Here is a 21,175-nt window from a genome sequence, read left to right on the forward strand (position 1 = left end):
TGCTTACATCCACATGTATGTCTTTCTTGATCCCATGTGAAGCTAACAACTACAGCCCCATAAAATTTAATTAATAGCCAGGAAAAAAATTATGAAATGTTGAAAGAAACGTCTAACAAATGCAACAGCAAGCATCAGAAAGCCAAACATTTACAGGGTTATTCACAAAAGTGAGAATTCTATGTGAATTTCAAGTCTAAGGTCAAAATAGCTGAAGTTTAAATTTAAATTCTCTAAGTCATGCTATGCTTTCAGTTTGGCTGCTGTGACATTAAAGGGACATGCATCACTTTGAGACAACTGTCTCATTCAAAAGCAGGTACAAATATATTATATATATAATTTTTTTTTTTTTATATTTACCTGCTTCTTCTTTATGCTTTCCACACCCACTGCACTAACCAGTTCAATCCGTTTCCTATCCCGAGGAATGTTGGAAAAGTACATTGACCATGCCTGACAGATGCAGACAGATGTGCGCAGTTGGAAGATCTCTTCACCTTGCAACATCGTGCAAGAAAAAGAAAGGGAGTCTGATCATTCTCCTTTTTCTGCACAATGATGCCCTGCTTCTGTCATTAGCGGGATGACCTGAAACTGAGGTGAGTAGGTAAGAGGTATGGAGGGAGGGAGGGGGGGGGGGGGGGGGAAGAGACTGAAGAAACTCTTCTATTTTAGAAAAGTGCGCTATACCGCAATCTGACCAAGTTTATAGTACTTTTATAAATGCTAATCACATACTTTTCAAAAATGTTCTTGCTTTATTTTGGTTTGTACATTTATTTGAAAGTGTTTGCTTGCTGGTTAAATATATAATTGTCAAGTGATGCATGCCCCTTTACGTTTTAAAGTCACTTAGAATTCACATGGAATTCTACTTTATTAAATAACTCTGATAATGTCAAAGTGTTATCGTAGAAATATGAGTGTGGTTTTCTGTTATTCATAAGCAAAAATCTTAATGTATGCTGTATTTGAAAGTAACGGTTTCAAATTATTTTCCAAAACACAACACTCATATTATAATAATTGTTCTGCCTTGAACACTGTTCGGATATGGTCCAAATATTAAGCATTTAAAAACAAGGAACTTAAACCCGCTCTTTTCAAATGTTAAACCTAGGGTGAGGCTTCTTTCTTCACACCTTCAGGATAAAGAGTCATGCAAATCATGTGATTTGGTAACAGCCCTGGTACATCATATGTCATGAAGGATTTAAGTGTTAACTGCTGGGTTGCACAAACATATTATATTAGAAGGAACACTGCTCTTGGAAGCTTTCCCCTGTAAAGCACTTAGTAATGAAGGGTTTAACCCCTTAAGGACACATGACATGTGTGACATGTCATGATTCCCTTTTATTCCAGAAGTTTGGTGCTTAAGGGGTTAAATAAGGATTATATAACTGCATAATAATTGTGCGATAATTAAATTTCTTGTTTTTTATAATATTGGAAAATACATTTACTCAATTTTAACAAACAGTTTGCAATTTTAGTTCTCCCACACAGCTTTTTTTTTTTATCTCAGTTTAAATACAATAATTTGTTATTTCTTTTTTTTTTTGTAGAAGAAAACCACAATTGATGCCTTATATAATTTTCTGCATAATATGCGTAGACATGTTGTTGTTCTCTGAACTGATTGAAATGTGTGCCGTTGACAGTCGCAGATGTTTAAATACTGTGGCGATTAACGGGTGCCAAACCATACAGTACTAAATACGTTGAATTTGGCGAGTCTTGCTGGATGGTGTCCCAATTTATATAACAGAAAAACAATATGAAAAACTTTAATGGATATTTTGAAATACTCTTGACTTTCCACTGGCACTTCTGAATAATTACTGTCTCTGTTATTGACTTCTTTTAAGAGGCAACTTGAAATTTTTTTCTCGAGTTGTGTGGATTCCTCTGAATTGATTTGGGTGGATACTGTGAACCTTAAAAAGTGAAAATATACCATGAAGTGATGCAATATGTTTTACAAACATTTCAAATCTAATCATTTTTTGACAGCAGTTTACACTTGCAAGGGGAGCACTCACTTTCCAGCTATTTTTATATCATGTTTACTTATCCTTTTATTTAAGTGGTTACCCCAAGCATCAGTGATGGCCTGTCCATAGGGACACTTATGGCAGTAGTTTAGAAACACTAAGATTCTATTTTAAGAGGGAGGTGGGCGAACTAAAAAATATGGGGAAAAATAGATCAACATATTCCACCCATTGCCTATGTGTGTGTCAAAATAAAATGAAAAAAATCTGTGCAGCTTAAAGTAACACTATAGCATTAGCAAAACAAATACGTATTCCTAATGCTATAGTGCCTTAGTAACCCCTTATGAGACCAGTCCCCTGTTGCAAGGGTTAAAAACATTAATTTACTTACCTTTTCTCCTCCGCAGTGCAGGTGTCCGGCATTCCACTCCTCTTTGGCCGAGATCATTGAGATCGGTGGTCTAAGTCAATCTAATACTTTCCCATTGGAAAGAATTTGGAGGCTGGTGCTCGTGTGTGGCAAAATGTGCCAATCGGATGTTTTCCCAGAGATAGTATGAGAGAAAATTTGATGGAATAATCTATAGTGACTATCAGTGTTAAAATGGGGGGACATGGCACCCAGACCACTTCATTACGATGATGTGGCATGGGAGCCTATAGTGTTCCTTTAACTCTGTAATAGGTTCTAGTTCTGCAGGCCGACCTTCGTTTGTAACTCAATCAGATTCCTTGAGAGCAATTATGTATATCAAAATATGGGACAGAATTAAGTCTGTCCTGTTATAGCAGGTTTTGCCTAGTCTCCTTTAAGAAGGAAATTCAGAGCTTTACCGTTGGGTTGCTATTTGGGCAGCAGAGCCAGTTGCCCATGAGTGTAGGCATGCTAGTGGCCTCTCTATTCAGGAGCCATCATTGGCTTTACTAAGAAACACAGTACATACAGAGATAGACAATTGTGTTGCTGGAGGTGTCATGCCTTTTATACAAGGAACGGACATTAGTCAGAACTATAGTTCCTGGATGGCTAATGTCTCCATGCTTGCATGCTTGTTTTTAGTTGTAGTAACTATTTAACCCTTTATGATGTATTTGTAAGGTGTGAAAAATAAACTTAAATGTAGAACCCCGCATCTCTAGCTTAGTTCCTTCTCAATCGTTGTTATAAGGCCTGTCCTTTGCACCTGGCTGTCAGTACAGAGAATGAATAGAGAGAAGAGGAGAAATTAAATAAGGTTTCTATTTCTCCTCTACATTTGCAACGTTTTACTTGGTCTTGCCTTGTCTGAACTGTTTTTGATGGACTGAACACATGGAGATGCATCTGATCTTCAAAACACAGTTGAAACACAGTTGATCAATCAAACAAACGTGACCATTGCAAATGCTTTATTTAAAATAAAAGTAGGTATTATTTTCATACTTGTTAGGAAAGTCTGTCCAGTCCATGTATTGTTGGCAAATTCCAGTGGGGTAAAAGACCTTCTGTGCAATGCTTCTGACTGAAATATGACAAAACAATGTTTTTCAGGAAACCATATGGACTGCTTTTTATATTGATTGACACATACTGCACTCTGTACTGTACAACCTTGTTTAGGCCGTGTAAATATAACTCACCCTGAAAGTATGAGTAGTGCTGGGTCTAGAAAATTGTTCTCCAGCTATAGTTCTCTCTCTCAGAGGTCGTCGTCCTGTTGTGTCAGGAACTGCGCTTGCTACCCGGCTGTGAATGTATCGCCCTCTGTTCTGTGATAAAAAAATATTGCGACATTATTATACAGTTGTCTGATCCTTGTACCAGTCCATTGGAATGCCCAGTGTGACTGCATGCATTCAGGTTATTTGTGTGTATATCTTATCATTCTACCAGCAGAATGATTATACCATTCTTCCTGACTGTCTCTAGTGCTGGTAGCACTGCTTCGTGACATTATTCTCAAGCCTCTGCTTTCTGTTAATATGTTATATAAAGCTGCATACTTCCCAGTTCTGATGTCATGTGTCTGGCTCCTGGTCTAGCACCCTGGTGAATAGCATGCTGTTTAATCATTTTGCTTAATGGCATTGTTTACAATTCTGTACTCCATGTCTCTGAACTTAAACTGCCAAAATTGACTCCTTATGAAACATTTGACACCCCCATTTCACTCTTCTGGTTATTCTCATACATGTGGGTCCCCTATTGCCAGGAAAAGTTCTAATGTTAGGGCACGGCGGCACCAACTTGCTAAGCCACCTAAACCTTGACCGCTCTGGGAGCTGAAAATTATTAAATCTGAAAACAACCTTTTTAATAAAAAAGTAAAGTAATACATACAATTTGATTGAAACATATCACTTCAAACAACATTTCCTTGTAAGAGGACAATCCTTGATGTTGTTAAGTTTGTAATGACAATAGAAGGTTATGTGTAAGGATATGCCTTTAATGATCCAAAAAGGATGAGTTGTGTTTATGGCACAAACTATGGCATGTTTAATTGCGTAGGTTCTATTTCCACGTAAAACAGTGATTAATAGACACACTGTTTCTCTGTATCTTATTTATAAACTATATCCATATCTATGTCGCTCTTGACATCATAGGGGTTGTTACATGTAGTATTTTATCATTCATGTATAGTGGCTACATAAATGTTAACGACTGTCAATATTTGCAAGCATTATTATTATTCTAGTAAAGCTACATCTGTTGTATTGAAAAATACAGATTTTTCATTCTTGATTGATTTAATTAAAAAAAACCTTACAGCTGAATGTCGTGATCCAGGTACTGACAGATGATGCTCAACACTTTCAGAATTTATAGGTGGCAATTTATTTCTGTTTGTTTGAATGGATGGAGAGGACAATCGATCTAGACCAGTGTATCTAAAAAGTGAATTGACAATATATTAAAAAGCATCAAATAAATAAGCATATAACACAAAGGAATCATGTATACAAAATGTTATTAACATGTGTCAATGAATTGTATTGTCATTGTATTCACGCAAGTCATCTCTGCAAGTTATGAGATATATGGTATATTGTGTGGATATACTGCTTCACAGAAATTTATATTCATTTTGCACTCTTTTTGTTATGCACTTTGATGTTTGCACATTGACATTGAGGAACTTTATTAAAGAATGTTATTTATATTTTGTTGCATGGTTACTTTAGAATTCTGTCTGTTTCTTCAAGGTTTATTATCCATATCTGTAATCATCTTTGTTGTATTAACGTATTGTTTCTTGTACATATTAATTCTAGCATATGAACTACAATGCTCTATTTAGTGTTAAAGGCATTGTGGTACTCTATGTTGCTATAATGGTATTGTGGCTTAGGAGATGGTACTATTTGCATCTTTTCACATATTAATCTGTATCTATTTCCTACTGTTACTCCATATTCTTCCTCATTTTCTGATGCTTTTAAAGTACTTTGACTCCTAATAAAATGTAATAAAAAAAGGAATAATGTCTTTTTTTTTTCAATGTACATGCAGGAGGGAACAATGCTTTCAAATTATATTTTTTCTTAATTTTCCCTATAGCAGTAATTATACATGTAAATTCCACAGTACAGACAGTTTCTTCTCTTGTTTGTATTAATACATTTTCAATAATAACACAATAATAATAATAATAAAATTACTAAGTGCAATAATAGGGGAATACTTGTAACTAATATTACATTTATTTATTTTTTTTTTCCGTAATAATTGTATTTGTTCTACATTCTTTCTCTTTATTTGATTATTACTTTACAATTTAAAAAATCTCAGACTGAAAATAAACGAGAAAGATGGAAATTGCATATGAACACAAACATGGTAAAAATTACTTTGGTCCTTAAGTGAATTAAAAATTAAGCGTCATCCTTAAGGGATTAAAGGAACACTCCACTATCCAACAACTCTCTCCCGCTGCCTACCCCCCTCCCCCTTCTGCTCCCCCCCCAAAAAAAACAAGACAAAAAGACAACTTGTTGATTAGATATACACAGATGAAAACATGTATGCATTTAAAATTGCATTTCTGAACTGGGGTATATCTAAAAAAACAGCTTGTAAAGTTGTAGATCTTGTCTGATGTCTTTGCAAGCCCTCCACTTCTAACCCTGCCCAGGCTTTCTGAGGCTGTCCAATCACAGACTTTCCACGGCAGCTCAATAGGAAGTCTTTGGAAGGCAGGCGCTCTGGGCAAGTGCTGCCTCTTGAGTTCAGCTGCCTTTGAAAAGACCTGATATTTATTACTTGACATAGGCAAAAATGTTTCATTCAAATGATGCTATTATTTCAACATTTACTCACTGATTAATTTTGGTTCTAATAATAAAATAAAGACCTTTATTATTCTACTAAATTGCACAAAAGATGAAATCATCATTCTCTTGTGAAATGTCAGCAGTTATATATCCAAGTCCTTTCAGAGATCAAAGAGTGTCCTGTGACAGTGAGTAATTTTTCCTGGCATCATTTCAATTACACTTGCTGTGTTTTCTGTGAATGTCAATTATTACTGAAGAGTATAAGGGTCACATTCGGGAACTTGACCAATATTTTTTGATAACACAAGGCATTCATTTATTTCTTTGTTTTTGTTTATTTACTATTTTTGTCTTTTTTAACCAGACATTTCAAGAGGGATGCTATAGTGCCAGGAATACAGTTTTGTTTAATATACTCTAGCTCCCTTTGCCTCTCCCTCCCCCGGTGATATAAATATAGATATAAAAGGGCTAAAAATCCTTTAATTACTTACCTGATCCCATAGCCGATGTCCCTCGGCACTGGGTCGTGCTTTACCCCTCTGACATTATTGACTAGGGGGCGATAACGCGCATGCACAGTGAGTGCCCCATGCACATTAGGTGCTCCCCATAGGAAATAATGCAATCAATGCTTTAATATGAGGAAATAACTAATGCTGGATGTGCTCATGCAGAGCTTGAGGACGTCCAGTGTCAGTTAGCGGACCAAGTCTGTTAACATTCAGGAAGCGCCTCCAGTGGCTGTCTGCAGTGCACACATTTTGGGATGAGAGAGGTGTGAGCCTCTATCACCTCCCAACCTGCTTAAGTCTAACTGCAAGATGTTTTCAAAATCAAAAGCCACACTGTTCATTAAAGGTATGTTAAAAAGGTTTTTTTACATACCTTACATACACTGATCTCTCTTCTACATCCAAGGTTACAGGTCAGCCCTTGGGTCCTCCAATCACAGGCTTCTCATGTGATTGGACCGTTTTGCCTGCTCAGAGCATTCACTCTGACTTGAAGAGGGGAAAGGGTTGGGAGTAGGAAGGCAGAGAGGGTTTTTTGGCAGGAGGGATTTTTGTTAAAAAAATAAATAAATAGCTGTAACAGAGGGAGGTGGAAGGACCGCACACAGGGAGGAAGGGGTGAGCAAAAGGGAGCATATCTGCAAGGGGATAGTATACTTATGTCTGTGAACATTGACAGCAGATTTAAAATATGCACATAATTGACATTAGGCATGCAGGAACAGAGCTCCTGTCTGCCAAAGTCACATGTGCCATGGGTGTAACAAGCCCCAGGCACAAAAGGTTATATGTCTCTGGATGTAAGCACTCTCATGAATATCCCATGCCCATACCTTACTGAGGAATATTTCCCCTTACAAGATTGTGATTGACTTCTTATACAAGGTTTTATTTGGACTTTTTGCTGTATTTATCAGGCATAGACTCTTTTGGACTTACTTTTTGGACTCCTGATTATTATTCGTTATCTATATTTGACCTGCTTTTGTTTTTTTTTATCTTATATGTATTCTGTCTTATGTAGTGTCTTGTATAGTTTATAATCAGGTTTTTTTCACCTGTGGCGCCGCCTCCCCCTCCACCTTTTTTTTTTGCTTTGTCTACTCTATAGGGCCTGTGAGGGAGCCCTATTTTTCAGGTGTGCTGCCTTATATTTATCTCTGTAAGGTCTAGTATATTAGTGCTGATCCTTTGTACATATTTTTAATGTCTCTGGATGTGTAGTGTTTCAAGCAGACTCCTACCACCTTCACCTCTTAATCACTGAATTGATTGTGGTGGTTGCAGTAACTAACATCAATATATGCTTTTAGTCATATATTTATGACTTGCTTGGTCATATGAACCCATGGGTTGTTTTATGTTTCACTCTATTTTAGATGGTAAGCAAACTTCCTCTTCCCTTTCTCCAAAATATTTTGCTTCTGATTTCTGAGTCAACAGCTGATCAAAATCTCATGAGATAGAAAGGCCTGCTTCCTTCCCTAAAGGGGGTCTTGACCTTCATTACTAAAATATTGCCCTGCTCTGTCTAGACTGAACAGGGTTGTAATGCCAATTGCTAAATCCTTAACTGTCAGTGAAATTTGAACCACTGAGTAAAACATTGAAAATCTCTTATAACTTTAACCTTTTTTTTTTTTTTTTTTATGAGATGCTCTGTTTTCTTTTATATGTATTTTAAACGAACACTATAGCTGTATTTGTTACACTAAACCTGTATTCATAACACTACAGTGCAAAAATGTTAAAGTCGTTTAAGATATATCGGTTTTTCAGTGAAATCCTCAATATAAGGATTTACTAACCTTTTCTCCAGCACTTAGACTCCCTCTGTACTGCAGACCACTCTGCCTCCAGCGACTTCAACTGGCTCTCGAGCTGATGTTCAATCCAATGCAATTCATAAAGTACCATTGGAAACCAATGTGCATCTTTACCTTTTTCAAGACAGTTTGGTGAATTGGGACTCACTGAGTGGCAGCTAAACGCTCTCAGCCAATCAGAAGTGCCCCTGCCCATCGGCATGCTTCCTGAAACTAAGAGTTGAAATCGGTGCTCAGCCAACTTTGGGGTTAAACTATTAGATGAAGTTGGTATGATGCCTGGAGTGCCTTTTTAAGCAAGCGTGGGTGGTCCCCTTAAATAGGGTATAGAATCGCAGCGCAATCATCTTGACAAAGCCTGATTTTACAGACAAAACATGGTTGTGTAGTGCTTGCACAGGTTCTAAGGGCTTGATCAGATAAAGATTAGCTGAAATTGCATCTTTTATCTCCAGACACAGGGACTGTACAGTGGAGAGTGGTAACAGGCATTTGGCACATATCATGAAAACTGTTATCCTGCGAGTTTAGGAATAAGTCGCACATTTCTTTTGTGTAAAGATTTTAATTAGCGTTTTTATACTTGCTTAGTAAATTTACCGTATTACACTATGCACTGCTTTTCTTTACTTAAGGTGACTCTTTGTTTCATATTGGAGTGGATACAAATGTACACACAGCCAGATACAATGTTGCATCTGTTTATTGGAGACAGAACACTTCAAGAGCCTGTGTCAAAGGATTGGCAAATTGAAATGTTTTTATGTAGTGGCTGATCCAATTATTGGTGCAATTTTAGATTTGTTGGATCAACATTTGTAGTAGAATATTTATTTAGTGCTGACATTTTTTAATTAATTTTTTTATTTTATGTTTGGATTGTTGGGATAATCATCTTATATTTCAGGTGCTTGATTGATTTTTACATAGTTTTTGCCCTTGTGTTTATATCTCATAATATTAAAAAAGAAAAAAAAACCTGGGAAGTAACCATTCACATTTAAAAGAGACTGATTAAAAAAATGTTTAACACAGGATATAGGTGATGTACAACAGTTTTTTTTATGGTTAATTTTCAGAGAAGTGAAGGGTAGCCTTTGAGCACATAAGAAAATGCACATGACAAACCATGTCAGTAGAATCACATCAAATATACAATTTCATGCAGCCAAGCAAGTGTGATGCATTTTAACATACTCACAGTTTTGTGCCCCTGAGAACTTCATCACTGTAAACATTGGGTGTTTTAGATCGTAGAGGTTCCAAAGCAAGAGAAGGCAGTCTACGCTGTGTTGGTGTTTTCCTTGAAGGAGTTTGCAGTATTCGAGAGGACGGAAGGATACTGTTCTCACTCAGCCGGCCTAGTCGGTTCCGTGCCGAGGTTAGTACACTAGACACAGCATTGAAGGTTTTATCTTCTTGCTCACTACTGAAAGAAGAAAAAAATAAGTTAAACAGAATCAATTATGTACCCATAATAGGTGTTATAGTTCATTATTAATCAGTGCACTAGTGAACTTCATTGATCCATAAACACTATACATGATGAGCGCTCAATTTTAGGATTTTTTGTATGATTGGGTATATGTAATGGTCATATGCCCAAATATCAATATTTCATAACTGAGTCTTCAGAGAACCCAACCTATTAGGTCATTCCTGCCTCCTCTGGAATACATCTTCCATGTTAAAAATATATCTTCCATATTTAAATAGCTTTAAAAATACATCTTCCATATTAGCACAAAAGAGCATGGCTAACTGTTTTTCTTTTGCAGGTCTGAGATCAGCCAAAATGACAGTCAGGCAAACACAGATGTTCCATCGCGAACTATGAGCTTCATAAAAGGGGCTTTATGGTTCTGTTATGCAGACCTCAGATCAGCCACACTGGCAAGCAAGCAAACATGCTGCTGCAGGAACTTTAAGGGGACCCACCTAGAAAATATATTGCTGTAAGACTGAAGAAAATGGAAAACATAGGACGGAGCATCCAAGGTCACATCTTCACACCCTAGGGTGATATAGGTGAGCACAATGAGAAAGAATATGGCACTTGGATATATCTCATATGGAGGTCAAGCCTAGACATCTGCTGTGGGAGCCACTCAAAGGAAGAGAGCTCTGCATGTTGCCTGTACAGTCAAACCCACTAGGGGAACATTGCCAACCCCATGCACTCCTCAGTCAACCGCCTGAACCACACAGAACTTATCAGGGGGACCAGGTGTCCCATATAAGTAAACACATCCTCTAAGTCAAGCTTGTTAGATATACAAAAATATTCTCACTTTAGTCAGAGCTTCAGTGATCCACCTTCCTTCATGAGACGCAGAAACAGAACTAGGAATTCTAGAAGTGGAGCTAGAGAGGGTAAAGCATGCTAAAGCATTGCATATTGGGTATTCCTCCCCCTCCATCCCCAAGGTTGGAAGATACCTTATAGCCCATGTGATAACTAGCTGGTACTCTGCATCCAAAGAAGGAAAAATTTCCACCCTCAACCTAATTTTCCAACAGGCCTATTTTGGCCTCAGTTTGTCAGTACTATTTGACATATAATTCTACATAAATTAAAGTATTCAGAAATAAGAAGTGTCCCCATACTTGTTCTGTGCAGCTGTACATTCCACACACCTGTATTTATGTTTCAATTTCCTCTTTTCCCTCTCTCTGCTAAAGACTTGTTTGGTTTCTCTCTCTCACTTCTAATCTCATTTGAACTTTCTACTCATGTTGACTCTTTTCAATTTTTTTAAATATCGTGTTTAGATTTTTGTGCATTGGGAGCTCATAGCGAGAGCTGTTAGCAGATCTTACTTATTTTCCATTTACAGTGTGTTAGTTGATGAGTGCTGTAGTGTGTCTCTACTCATTCTCCCCAACAGTAATGTCTCCTCTCTTTCTATCTCTCTCTGTCTACCCCTCTTTCTGTCTCCATCTAATGATCTAGATACTGGGAGACAACACAAATATCGAGGCATCACAAATTGCAATATGCCGTGATAGCTTAGCTGAAGCATAAGCTTGTCTAAGTCAAGATGCTGCAGCTGAGATTCTAAGATTGCAATGTTTTTCAACTATGTCCTTCTGTCCTCTGTTGTTTTCCTTTTATTTTTTGTCAATCTTTCTTTTATTGAGGCAGGAGTTCAATGGGGTACAGAATAAAGAAGAGGGGATGCATGGTATTTGTACAGGATGGGATCACGTTAACACAGCAGTACATCTCCCACGAATGGCAGCCTCATTTTATATTAAGCAAGCTTTCCAGAAAATTAATAACACGTATAATAGTATTTGTTGCTAATCTATAGGTTTAAAGTACAAGCCATGAATCATTGAGTTATACAGACTTAGGGAATATACAACACTAGGTTATTGGCTAAGTAGTGTTTAAATGTTAGACAGGCTGAAGCGTTGCATCTTGGTTACCGAAAGGCGCATAGTATTGATAATAAAACATAAAAAGTACCATTGAATTGCTAAGGCAAGCTGGCAATGTAGTATACATCTATCTGGTAGGCGGCGTTCGTAGATCAGCTAGGGCACGTTGACTAGCCTGTCAATCTAAGAAAAGGTCTGTCTAGTGGCATATGCTAGATCGTTGTTAATCTATGTACTCAAGACAGGAAATATGTCCACAGTGAAGGCTAAGCTTTTCTCCAAGAGTGTTATACATGCTAAACCAGCTAATCGGGTCAATATACGTAGCACTATACATGCTAAGGCTGGCCTGAGGGGACTGGGTGGTGTTTTATTGGGATCTATGTAAGGCTTCCTGATGGTGCCTTGTTTTCCTTTATTTACCTTATCAAAATCCCAATATCTGTAATATAACTTCCTCAACAGAAATGCATTGCCCATACCTGCAATATGAATATGGAATAGTATATTTAACTTTCTTCTGCTTCCTATTTTATCCCAACAAATATTGTATTGCAAAACGTAAGAAGATTCAGTCCTTTATTAATATGACATTAGGATGTCTGTTTTCTCTATAATTTTGATTAGACTGCTAAGAGACATCCACGATCTCACCAAACGTTCTGTTTCTGAAACTATAACTACAAGCTATAGAAGAGCCAGCATGGCAAGGCGCCTATTACTCTCTCTATTTATAAATGAAATACCTACGATATTTACCTGTTCAACTGTACACAGATGAAATCATTATCTACAGTAAGATACAAACATATTGTATGAGGCCTGCCAAATGCCTTTCTTGACTGGTTTATGATTATTTTAGAATATTATTTTATTTTAGAATAGACGTGCCAGTACTGAACAATTCATTTGAAATGTATTTCAGATAAGTAAATGTATAATTGTACATGCAAGTGAAACAAGTAAAAAAAAAAAGAAAAAATACAAAAACTGTATGAATAGCCCACTGACAACAGTAATGCCTAATTCCCCAGTATATAGAGGACTCCTGTATTGATCCACAATTGGTATGTTCATATGTTGCTAAAGTTAATATTGGCTGATACTTACAGTGCCTTCTCAGTCGATCCACCAGTTCGATGCTGTAGAGGTTTAGCTTGAATGGTCATAACTCCATTTAAATCACTGTGGAAATTACGACTGGCCTGCAACAAATGCCAGTGAATATATATGAGTGTAATATAAATATAGACAGACAGACTTCCTATATACAATTATTCAATACACAAGTTGTAAAGAAAAAAATAATATACAATATACAAGTTTTAAAGAAAAATTAAAACAAATCACATGATCAATTTAATCAACAGTAACAGCATACAATGCAACAATAACAAAATAACTAAGCTAAAAGAGATGTAGCCACATTTACCACAAGCACTGCTTAAAGGAACACTCCATGCACCATAACCACGTCAGTGCCATACTTAAGGATAAAGTACAGTAGTGGGATATAGTTGTAACAGAGATGCTAAAAGGTAGGAACCAAATGAAACTCTTCATGCATCTGAGCCTCTTGAAGGGGGAACACTGGGTACTCCACACACCATAACCATTACTGTGCACTTGAGCAACCTAGTCGTACCTGAGATGTGAAAAGGTAGGAGCCAAAGGACATTCTTCGAACATCTGAGCCTCTTGATGGAGGTACACTGGATACATCTGAAATTATTCGTGGAACTGGAATCTGAAGATATTTAATCCCAGCTGACTGAATCTTCGCTACTTGTTTTATGTCTTCTGAAGGAAAGCAAAAAACACATATACTATATAAACCAAACATAAACTAAAAAAAGCAATTATGTAGAGTCCACACATAAAATATATATAAAATATTTGTTTTAGATGGAAGTCCTTCACAAGCCTCAACAGTCCTAAATGTGTAATGACTCTTTATTCAAAATCTGTTATGAATTACTGTTTTCTTACCTGTACATAGCAAAAGCTACATGATGCCAACAAATGCCACCATGATAGATACACTAAGTAAAGTGGACATCAACAGTATGGATGTAAGGAACGGAGATCTCCTCATATGCCATGCTAAGGCTTTAGAATGGAACAACCTAAACAGCTTTCAGTATCTTACATAGCAATGTGACTATAATGAAGGCTGTAATTACATGTATATTGATCTATGGGATACACAACCTAATTAAAAATATATCCATCTAGGCATATTCCAGATACATACCAGACGCAGTTTCCCATGATCTCAAAATGAGTTCCTCCATTGACTTCACAATGTTTCTCCAGACATCATCAAACACTTCCGCACCCACAGTGTCTTTGATACAGGCATTAGGAGAAACAGGAGGAATGCCACGTTTATTCCTCTTTCGGTGAAGCTGAGCTTTCGTTTGATCCAAACCCTCATCATCACTAATGATCAAAGCAGATTTATCTTTTTACCACCCCAAACAAAATTAATTTGAATAACATCATTAAAATACAGACAGAAACATAGAGATTTATTCTGAAGTCTAAACTTTGAATTGCGGTGAGTTTATATCAAAGTTCGAAAAATTCCAACTCACAAGACTAGTTATATAGGATAATGGCATATGTTGCACTCAAAATGAAGCAAATTAGATAAGCTCGTGACTCTTTGGAAAGTCATTAAGCTTTTGTCCATTTTCATCATATGTCTCTCACAAATTATTTTAACGATAAATAACATCAGCCGCATAGACTGGGAGGGAAGAAACCTATTGGTGCATGCAGACATATGTATTACGTGCCACCACAAATGCACATGTACCATTTTATAAATTGTAAATATTGTATGAAATGTTACTGTAAGAGTATCCATGTATGTTAATGCATATACATGTGTAGTGATATAAAGATGCAGAATGCAGATACATATATAGTGATATAAATAGAGTTAATTCACCTATAGTATATTATGATTGACACATTTAGAATAATAATGTATAGCAAAATGTTTTATTTACTGTTCTCGGCTGTCGTAAGCTAGGTACTCCTCTATACTGCCATCAACATCATAGATCTCCTCCTCGAGAAATGAATATACAGATGAGTCCGATGTCAAGGAACTTCCACTATAAGTAGCCTCTTTTTGCAAAGGGGATGCAGTAGGAGATAGCTTTGATCCTGAAATGCAAAGTCTAAAAGAAAAGCAAAGAAAGAAAGATATTGAGAATTATGTCATTTTAAGATTGGTCTTGGCATGGATATTACCTACGTTCTATGTGAGTACAATATATTATTCTATGCACTGTGAAAGGTGTTGTTTGTGAGGGTGTTTATATTTCTGCTAATTTCTTCAGAGCAGCATATGACTTTTAATCCCAGGGGGAGTATGTGTTGTAAGAAACATAAATTAATGTTTAAATATGGGCCCCTGGGGTGGAGCATTAGGGTGGGCTGGTGTTCCACTCCTCAGTTTATATACAAACTGTGAGAAATAAGGTCCAGGCCAGGGTTTTGGACGGTCTCCCACCCATTGCTCATTACAGGTAATTAGCTGCAGAAGGGAAAATAAAACACTCTCTGGTAGACAGGTAGGAGAGACTTATTTCTCCTTTGAGGGCTGGAAGCAGCAGGCTGACTTGTGACTGAGCAGTGGAGTGCAGAGAGTTGTCAAGAAACACGGTTGGTCAAACCTGTATTTTGTTTAAGTTTAACCCTTGATAAATGGGGATCTGAATGTTAGTAAGAGCTCAGACAAGCTAGGATTTTGTTTGCAGGGATTTCTGTTATGTTGTTTCTTTTGTATTGCTGCTGTCTTCTAAGCTGATGTCAATAATAAAGTACCTTAATTTATGTTAATTTAAAAGAGCCAATCCATCAGCAGAGTTGGTGCAGCTGATTTGGGAGGAGGTGACCACAGAGTTGGGCAAAACAAGCATGGCATTCAGCAATGATGACTCAGTTTGATAAGGATGTGCGGTGGAGGCTGGACTTGTACGACCCTCATCCTTCTGTGGAGACCATCCAGAGAACAAAGGCTGCAAGCGAAGGTGGACCACTAGATTCAGATGTTGGGGGTCTTTGCTCCCCAGCCAAGGCATCCATCAACAGTGACTCAGAGTTTAAGGAGATGAAGATGCAACTGGCCTTCTATGGGCCCAATCCCTCAGAGGAGATCATACAGCACACTATGGCTGAGGTGACTGCTTGCCTGCATGCACAGGCAGAATGGGTACACATTGGGGATCTGACCTCCAGAGTAGTGGATCACAACCCAGGGACAAGAGGCAGTTGGCCTCCCTCCCCAGCAGCAGCTGACAACGTGAGCAGAAGTAGAGTCAGTTGGACTCCCTCCCCAGCGGCAGAGGATCACTGGCCTCTGCCCTCAACTTGCAGTGATTCCAGGAGTTGAGTGTGGGAGGACAGTCTTCTAGTGACGTCAGAGCTTGGGGAGAACACCACTCTGCCAGCTAAAGCGCTGGCATCATGAGTGAGGGCCATGAATAAAATAGGGTAAAATTATAGGGTCTAGGAGAAAGAAACTGAGGGAATATCATAAGGGAACACATTTGATGAATAATACTGTGATGGGAGGACACAGAGTACTATAAACTACAAGTGAAGTGGAAGAGGGATATCAGCTTTGGAAAGAAGCAAAGTGAATCATGAACTGGGGGATGAGGAAAGTTTAATTTTATATTTTAATGAGTATAGTAAGTGTGGTGCATATGCTTTACTTTGGAAGGTTGACTTTTGGTTTGTGTTTGTGCAGTATTGCATTCTTGGACCCAGGCAGCACAATGGTCTGGGCCAGTCCATATACGACTTACTGTCCCGGGTCCCGGCTTGTCTCTGTCAAGCTCGCTAAGGAATCTGTGTACACGGAGCTGGAAGTCCTACTTTGAAAGTGTTGGAAGCCTTCATCCTTAGGAAAGATAAGTTGCGTTCCTAGTATTCTGAAAGACACATGTATGAAGCAAAGAAAACATTCATATATTGAGTAATATGCTTATTTTGTGACTGAAACCCAAATACCATGTTTTAATATATCCATATATGAGTATGAAGCCAGCAATAAATATATGGCATTCACTGTTCATCATTTTCACTTCAATTTTTATATATATATTATACTAATACTTAATATTTAATACGTAATACAAATAATACTAATTAGAATTGGAGTGTAACTATTCAAAAAGCTAATAGTAACCACTGCACAACTTCTGTTGGCTTGTATTCTTGTTTTTGTAAGAATGAAACTACTCATGGCCATGCATGCACGTGTGCTGTAGAATCTGTACAGGTCACCTAGGAGGTTCAGTCTATAGCAGGGGTTCCCAACCCAGTCATCAAGTACCCCCTACAGTTCCCAAAAACACCTTAGACACAATTGAGTAATCCTTAAATCCTGGACTGTTAGGGGGTACTTGAGGACTGGGTTGGGAACCACTGGTCTATAGCATGAACAGCTTAAGTGTGTGACTTCACATATTGTGCAGTATGTGGGTACACAGATGCAGAGATTTTTGACTGGTTTAATGTTCACTTGTTTTAGAGCACTGTGGTGTGCACACTCCAGTTACAGTTTTGCAGTACTCTCGCTGTGTCGTGGAAGGTACATGCATTTTTTAAATATGTTTCTGAATCCATATTTTAGTAAAATGGTAATGTTAGTAAAAAAACTGTTTAGAATGCTTATCGCCATGGTATTTATGGGGGATTTCAGACAACACAAACAATATAGATTAATTTTTGGTTGACATGAAATGAACTCAGATACCATCATAAATTAATCATATGGCACAAAATTAAACAACAAAATGGCTTGATCTGTTATGTTAAGATGCACAGCTCTTTTCATGCTACCTGAGATGCAGAGATCGTTTTGTCCACTCCTTGCATTCTGTTTGTAGATTCTTGGTTTGACAATTCACGTTCCCTTCAAAAAGCATTTCGTCCACATCCCAGAATAACTGATGTACTCGCTGTGTGTTGACTTTATCAAATTCCTAGCAATTAAGGCACAGGAGACTCACAGTGATTACAGCATACAATGTGCATGTTCAATTGTTTGTGCTTAAGAAATATGATTTGGTCTATGTTCACACATGAGTCAGATGATTGTTTTGCAATAAGATATACAGAATTCTATTTACATTTTATTTTACCCTCTAGAGTGAGCCATCTCCACTTCTTCTCAAACAAACAAAGGGAGAATTTATCAATGACATGTATTGCGGTAACTGTTACCTGACCATCAGTTTAAAAAAAATGTATAAGGAAAACTATTGGATTTTTACCAAAATGTTTATATTTTTTACAGCTATGTAAAATCTCCAAGGAAATTTAAAGAGTGTGGCTTACATCATCCCTCCAGGAGTAGACAGAACTCCTTTCGGTGGACAGACCCGTGGTGTAGCTCTGAATTCCTGACCAGGAGTTGTTTAAGTCAGTTGGAGTACTCTGTCCACTGGATGATATAGATGAAATTGATTCACTACAGAAAGAAACATAAAAGGTACATAATAACTTAAATAATACAGATACATAATAAAGTAGTAAAGCTCACATATTTTAATAGTTTTTTTTTGTTGTGGTTTTTTTTTTTTTTTTTAAACACCTACACTAGGCAAAAACAATGGGGGGTTTAGTTACAGTCCAGGCCAACTCCCTGGTTTTGCACCTCTTCCGTGTCACAGAATCCTCATTCCAGGGCCCTATTTAACCTTGCACTACATAGAGTCCCAGGAGGAAGGATTTCCCAAATAAGTGGGTTAATCTCATAAGAGAGTAGCTAGTAGGTAATGGATTTGTTAGAGCAAAACTAGCTCTGGTAATTTGCAAAAATCATTAGTCTCATTGACTGTTTATTTTTTAGATGGTTTCTCCAAACACCATGAACACTTCAGTGATCTGATGTGGTCATGATGCCTAAAGTCTGTTTTTGCAGCATTTTGCTTTGAAACACTGCACATACAGAGATTAACTAATCTGCTGCTAGAGGTGTAACTCCACCTTCCAGTAGCGCTAGAGCTCCAGGCTGGCTAATGTCAATTCTGTGCAACCTTTGTAGCTCAGAATGACAGACATTGACTTAAAGAGGTCAGTTGAATCTCTCAACCAATTAATGATGTCCACCATGGCTTCCAGCTTCTGCAACTCTGCAGAAGCTAGAAGCGCGTCACTGTATCACAAGGGAGCATCGGACCCCGGCAGGGATTTACATAAGGGGGCTAAAGCATTTGCCCCATTACCAGGGAACTCCTGGCATCATAATTACCACAGCAGCATTTAATGGTTATGATGCTTTGAGTAAACCTATAAGGAACAGTCTAAGCACCATAACCACTACAACACAAAATAGTGATTATGGTGCCAGGAGTCCCAAGCGCCATCCCAGGGTAAGCCATCAAATTACTGATCTATAAACAGTAACACCTCACATACCTCACATCTTACTAGGATTTTTGCTAATATCCTCTTGTTGTAGGTCCTGGATCACTACTTGTATCTTACATACTACTGAAACTTAGAATATTTTGAATCAGTTTAGCTAATAATAATAATAATAAAGAGGTAATGTGCCCTATGCTTGTTCCCCCCCCCCCCCCCCCACTCCTCCCCCACCCCCCCCAACATAAGCATGTGCATGAGACAGTATTATTTACGTATACATTTTTAACTTCCAAGATTACAATCCCAGTAGCGGAATTCAGTTATAGAACAAGAGTACTATATATCTGATGTTATCTCTAGGGTGGGCTAGAGCGTGATATATAACATACCAGGTGTAGTTATGGATTGCTTCCTGTACAGGTCTTGTAAAATGTGCTGGGAGAATGCTTCCTTCATTTTCAGAAAGACAAGACTCATTCCTTCCTCGTGATAAACCTTTCCTAGAACGTAATACAGTAGCAATTACCGGTAATCAAAACCAGGTTAAGCATTTACACATACACATACACAATCAGAGCTTCAAGGCAAATCTACAAACAGTATGTATTCATTAATGCAATAATCATCATGTGCGTTTTAACAAAATAGTTACACTACAAAGCAGCCTGTGCACCTGTTAATATTTACCCATGTAGGTAAACTGCATTCCATCTTCACATCTGACCTATTTTAATCTACCCACTGGTGTTCTCAGAATTTCAACACACATACAAAGATTTTTAAGTGAATCACACAAATAACTATAAAATTATTTAAGAGCAGGAAGTAAAACTAAAACATTTCAGCAGATCTACATATATTGATAACAATCCCAGAACATGAGGAAAGGAGACGTAACAAAATAGTGCCTTAAAATTGTAGCATATATCTGATTAAAGGGTTACTCCAAGCACCATGGCCACTTCAGCAGGTGTCACTCTCAGCCAATGAATGGCTGGCAAGATCGATGTTGTCACTGGCCACTGGAGGACCCTCGATGCATCGCAGGGACCAAGGTAAGGGAACAAACTGTTGCAGAATGGCTTGCCCCGTTACCGGCAAACGCGACCTGGCCACTCCTGGCACCATAATCACTTCAGTGGGCTGTAGTGGTTTTGATACATGGAGCAACCCCAATCAGCTTTCTGGATCTAAATATATAATATTTTGTTATATACTACGTTAGAGCACTGAAATAGTTGCGCTGGCAGAAGCCCCAAACACTGTGTTCATATTAAGCCGCAAAGCATTGTGGCTAAATCATTAATTAAATAAATCACTTTTCACTTAGACTGACACACTGATATAGAGAAATTATTAATAGCACTGAATTCCTTGATCAATATGAGATGCAAAGCTAAAAGCGGAAAGCTTTAATTATAGTAATAATAATAATTATAATAATAATACTATGATTTCCATTTTGTTATGTTGAAATGCAAATAAATAAAACTAAAGCTATTGTTTTCGCACCTCAATTAGTGTGATGTGAGTGAGAATTTCCACATAAAGCTGCATAGTCATCATTACAAGCCAGCTGCCTTCCAAGATAAACCACAATCCTGTTATGTTTTCACACAGGAGAAGGGATAGAAATAACTCCTGTTTAACAATCTGATGTCATAATAAGTCCAATTTAAAGGGAAATTGGCATGGTTTATTATTAATTAAAATAAAAGAATGCACATAACGTAGGAGACGACACACAGGGGTCGACGAAACAGACCCCACTGAATGAAACGAGGAACGACCT

At 37.6% G+C, this 21,175-nt stretch overlaps 1 protein-coding gene across 2 annotated transcripts in view; it reads right to left on the minus strand.

Annotated features, from left to right (window-relative positions):
• Positions 1-1,562: 1,562 nt before the first annotated feature.
• The window catches only part of FAM149A (family with sequence similarity 149 member A), a 68,005-nt gene continuing 48,392 nt past the window's right edge, over positions 1,563-21,175 (minus strand). For both annotated transcript variants that reach the window (XM_063458093.1, XM_063458094.1), the window contains exons 2-14: positions 19,773-19,883; positions 18,352-18,484; positions 17,854-17,996; positions 16,815-16,940; positions 15,006-15,179; positions 14,243-14,430; positions 13,634-13,788; positions 13,099-13,193; positions 9,806-10,033; positions 4,757-4,877; positions 3,624-3,752; positions 3,427-3,505; positions 1,563-1,943 (exon numbers count right to left, since the gene is read on the minus strand). In XM_063458093.1, coding sequence (XP_063314163.1) covers positions 1,870-1,943; positions 3,427-3,505; positions 3,624-3,752; positions 4,757-4,877; positions 9,806-10,033; positions 13,099-13,193; positions 13,634-13,788; positions 14,243-14,430; positions 15,006-15,179; positions 16,815-16,940; positions 17,854-17,996; positions 18,352-18,484; positions 19,773-19,883 — 1,756 coding nt within the window. In that variant the 3' untranslated portion in view covers positions 1,563-1,869. The remainder of the gene's footprint in view (positions 1,944-3,426; positions 3,506-3,623; positions 3,753-4,756; positions 4,878-9,805; positions 10,034-13,098; positions 13,194-13,633; positions 13,789-14,242; positions 14,431-15,005; positions 15,180-16,814; positions 16,941-17,853; positions 17,997-18,351; positions 18,485-19,772; positions 19,884-21,175) is intronic.

Source organism: Pelobates fuscus, chromosome 6, assembly GCF_036172605.1.
Source record: "Pelobates fuscus isolate aPelFus1 chromosome 6, aPelFus1.pri, whole genome shotgun sequence".
Taxonomy (NCBI): Eukaryota; Metazoa; Chordata; class Amphibia; order Anura; family Pelobatidae; genus Pelobates; species Pelobates fuscus.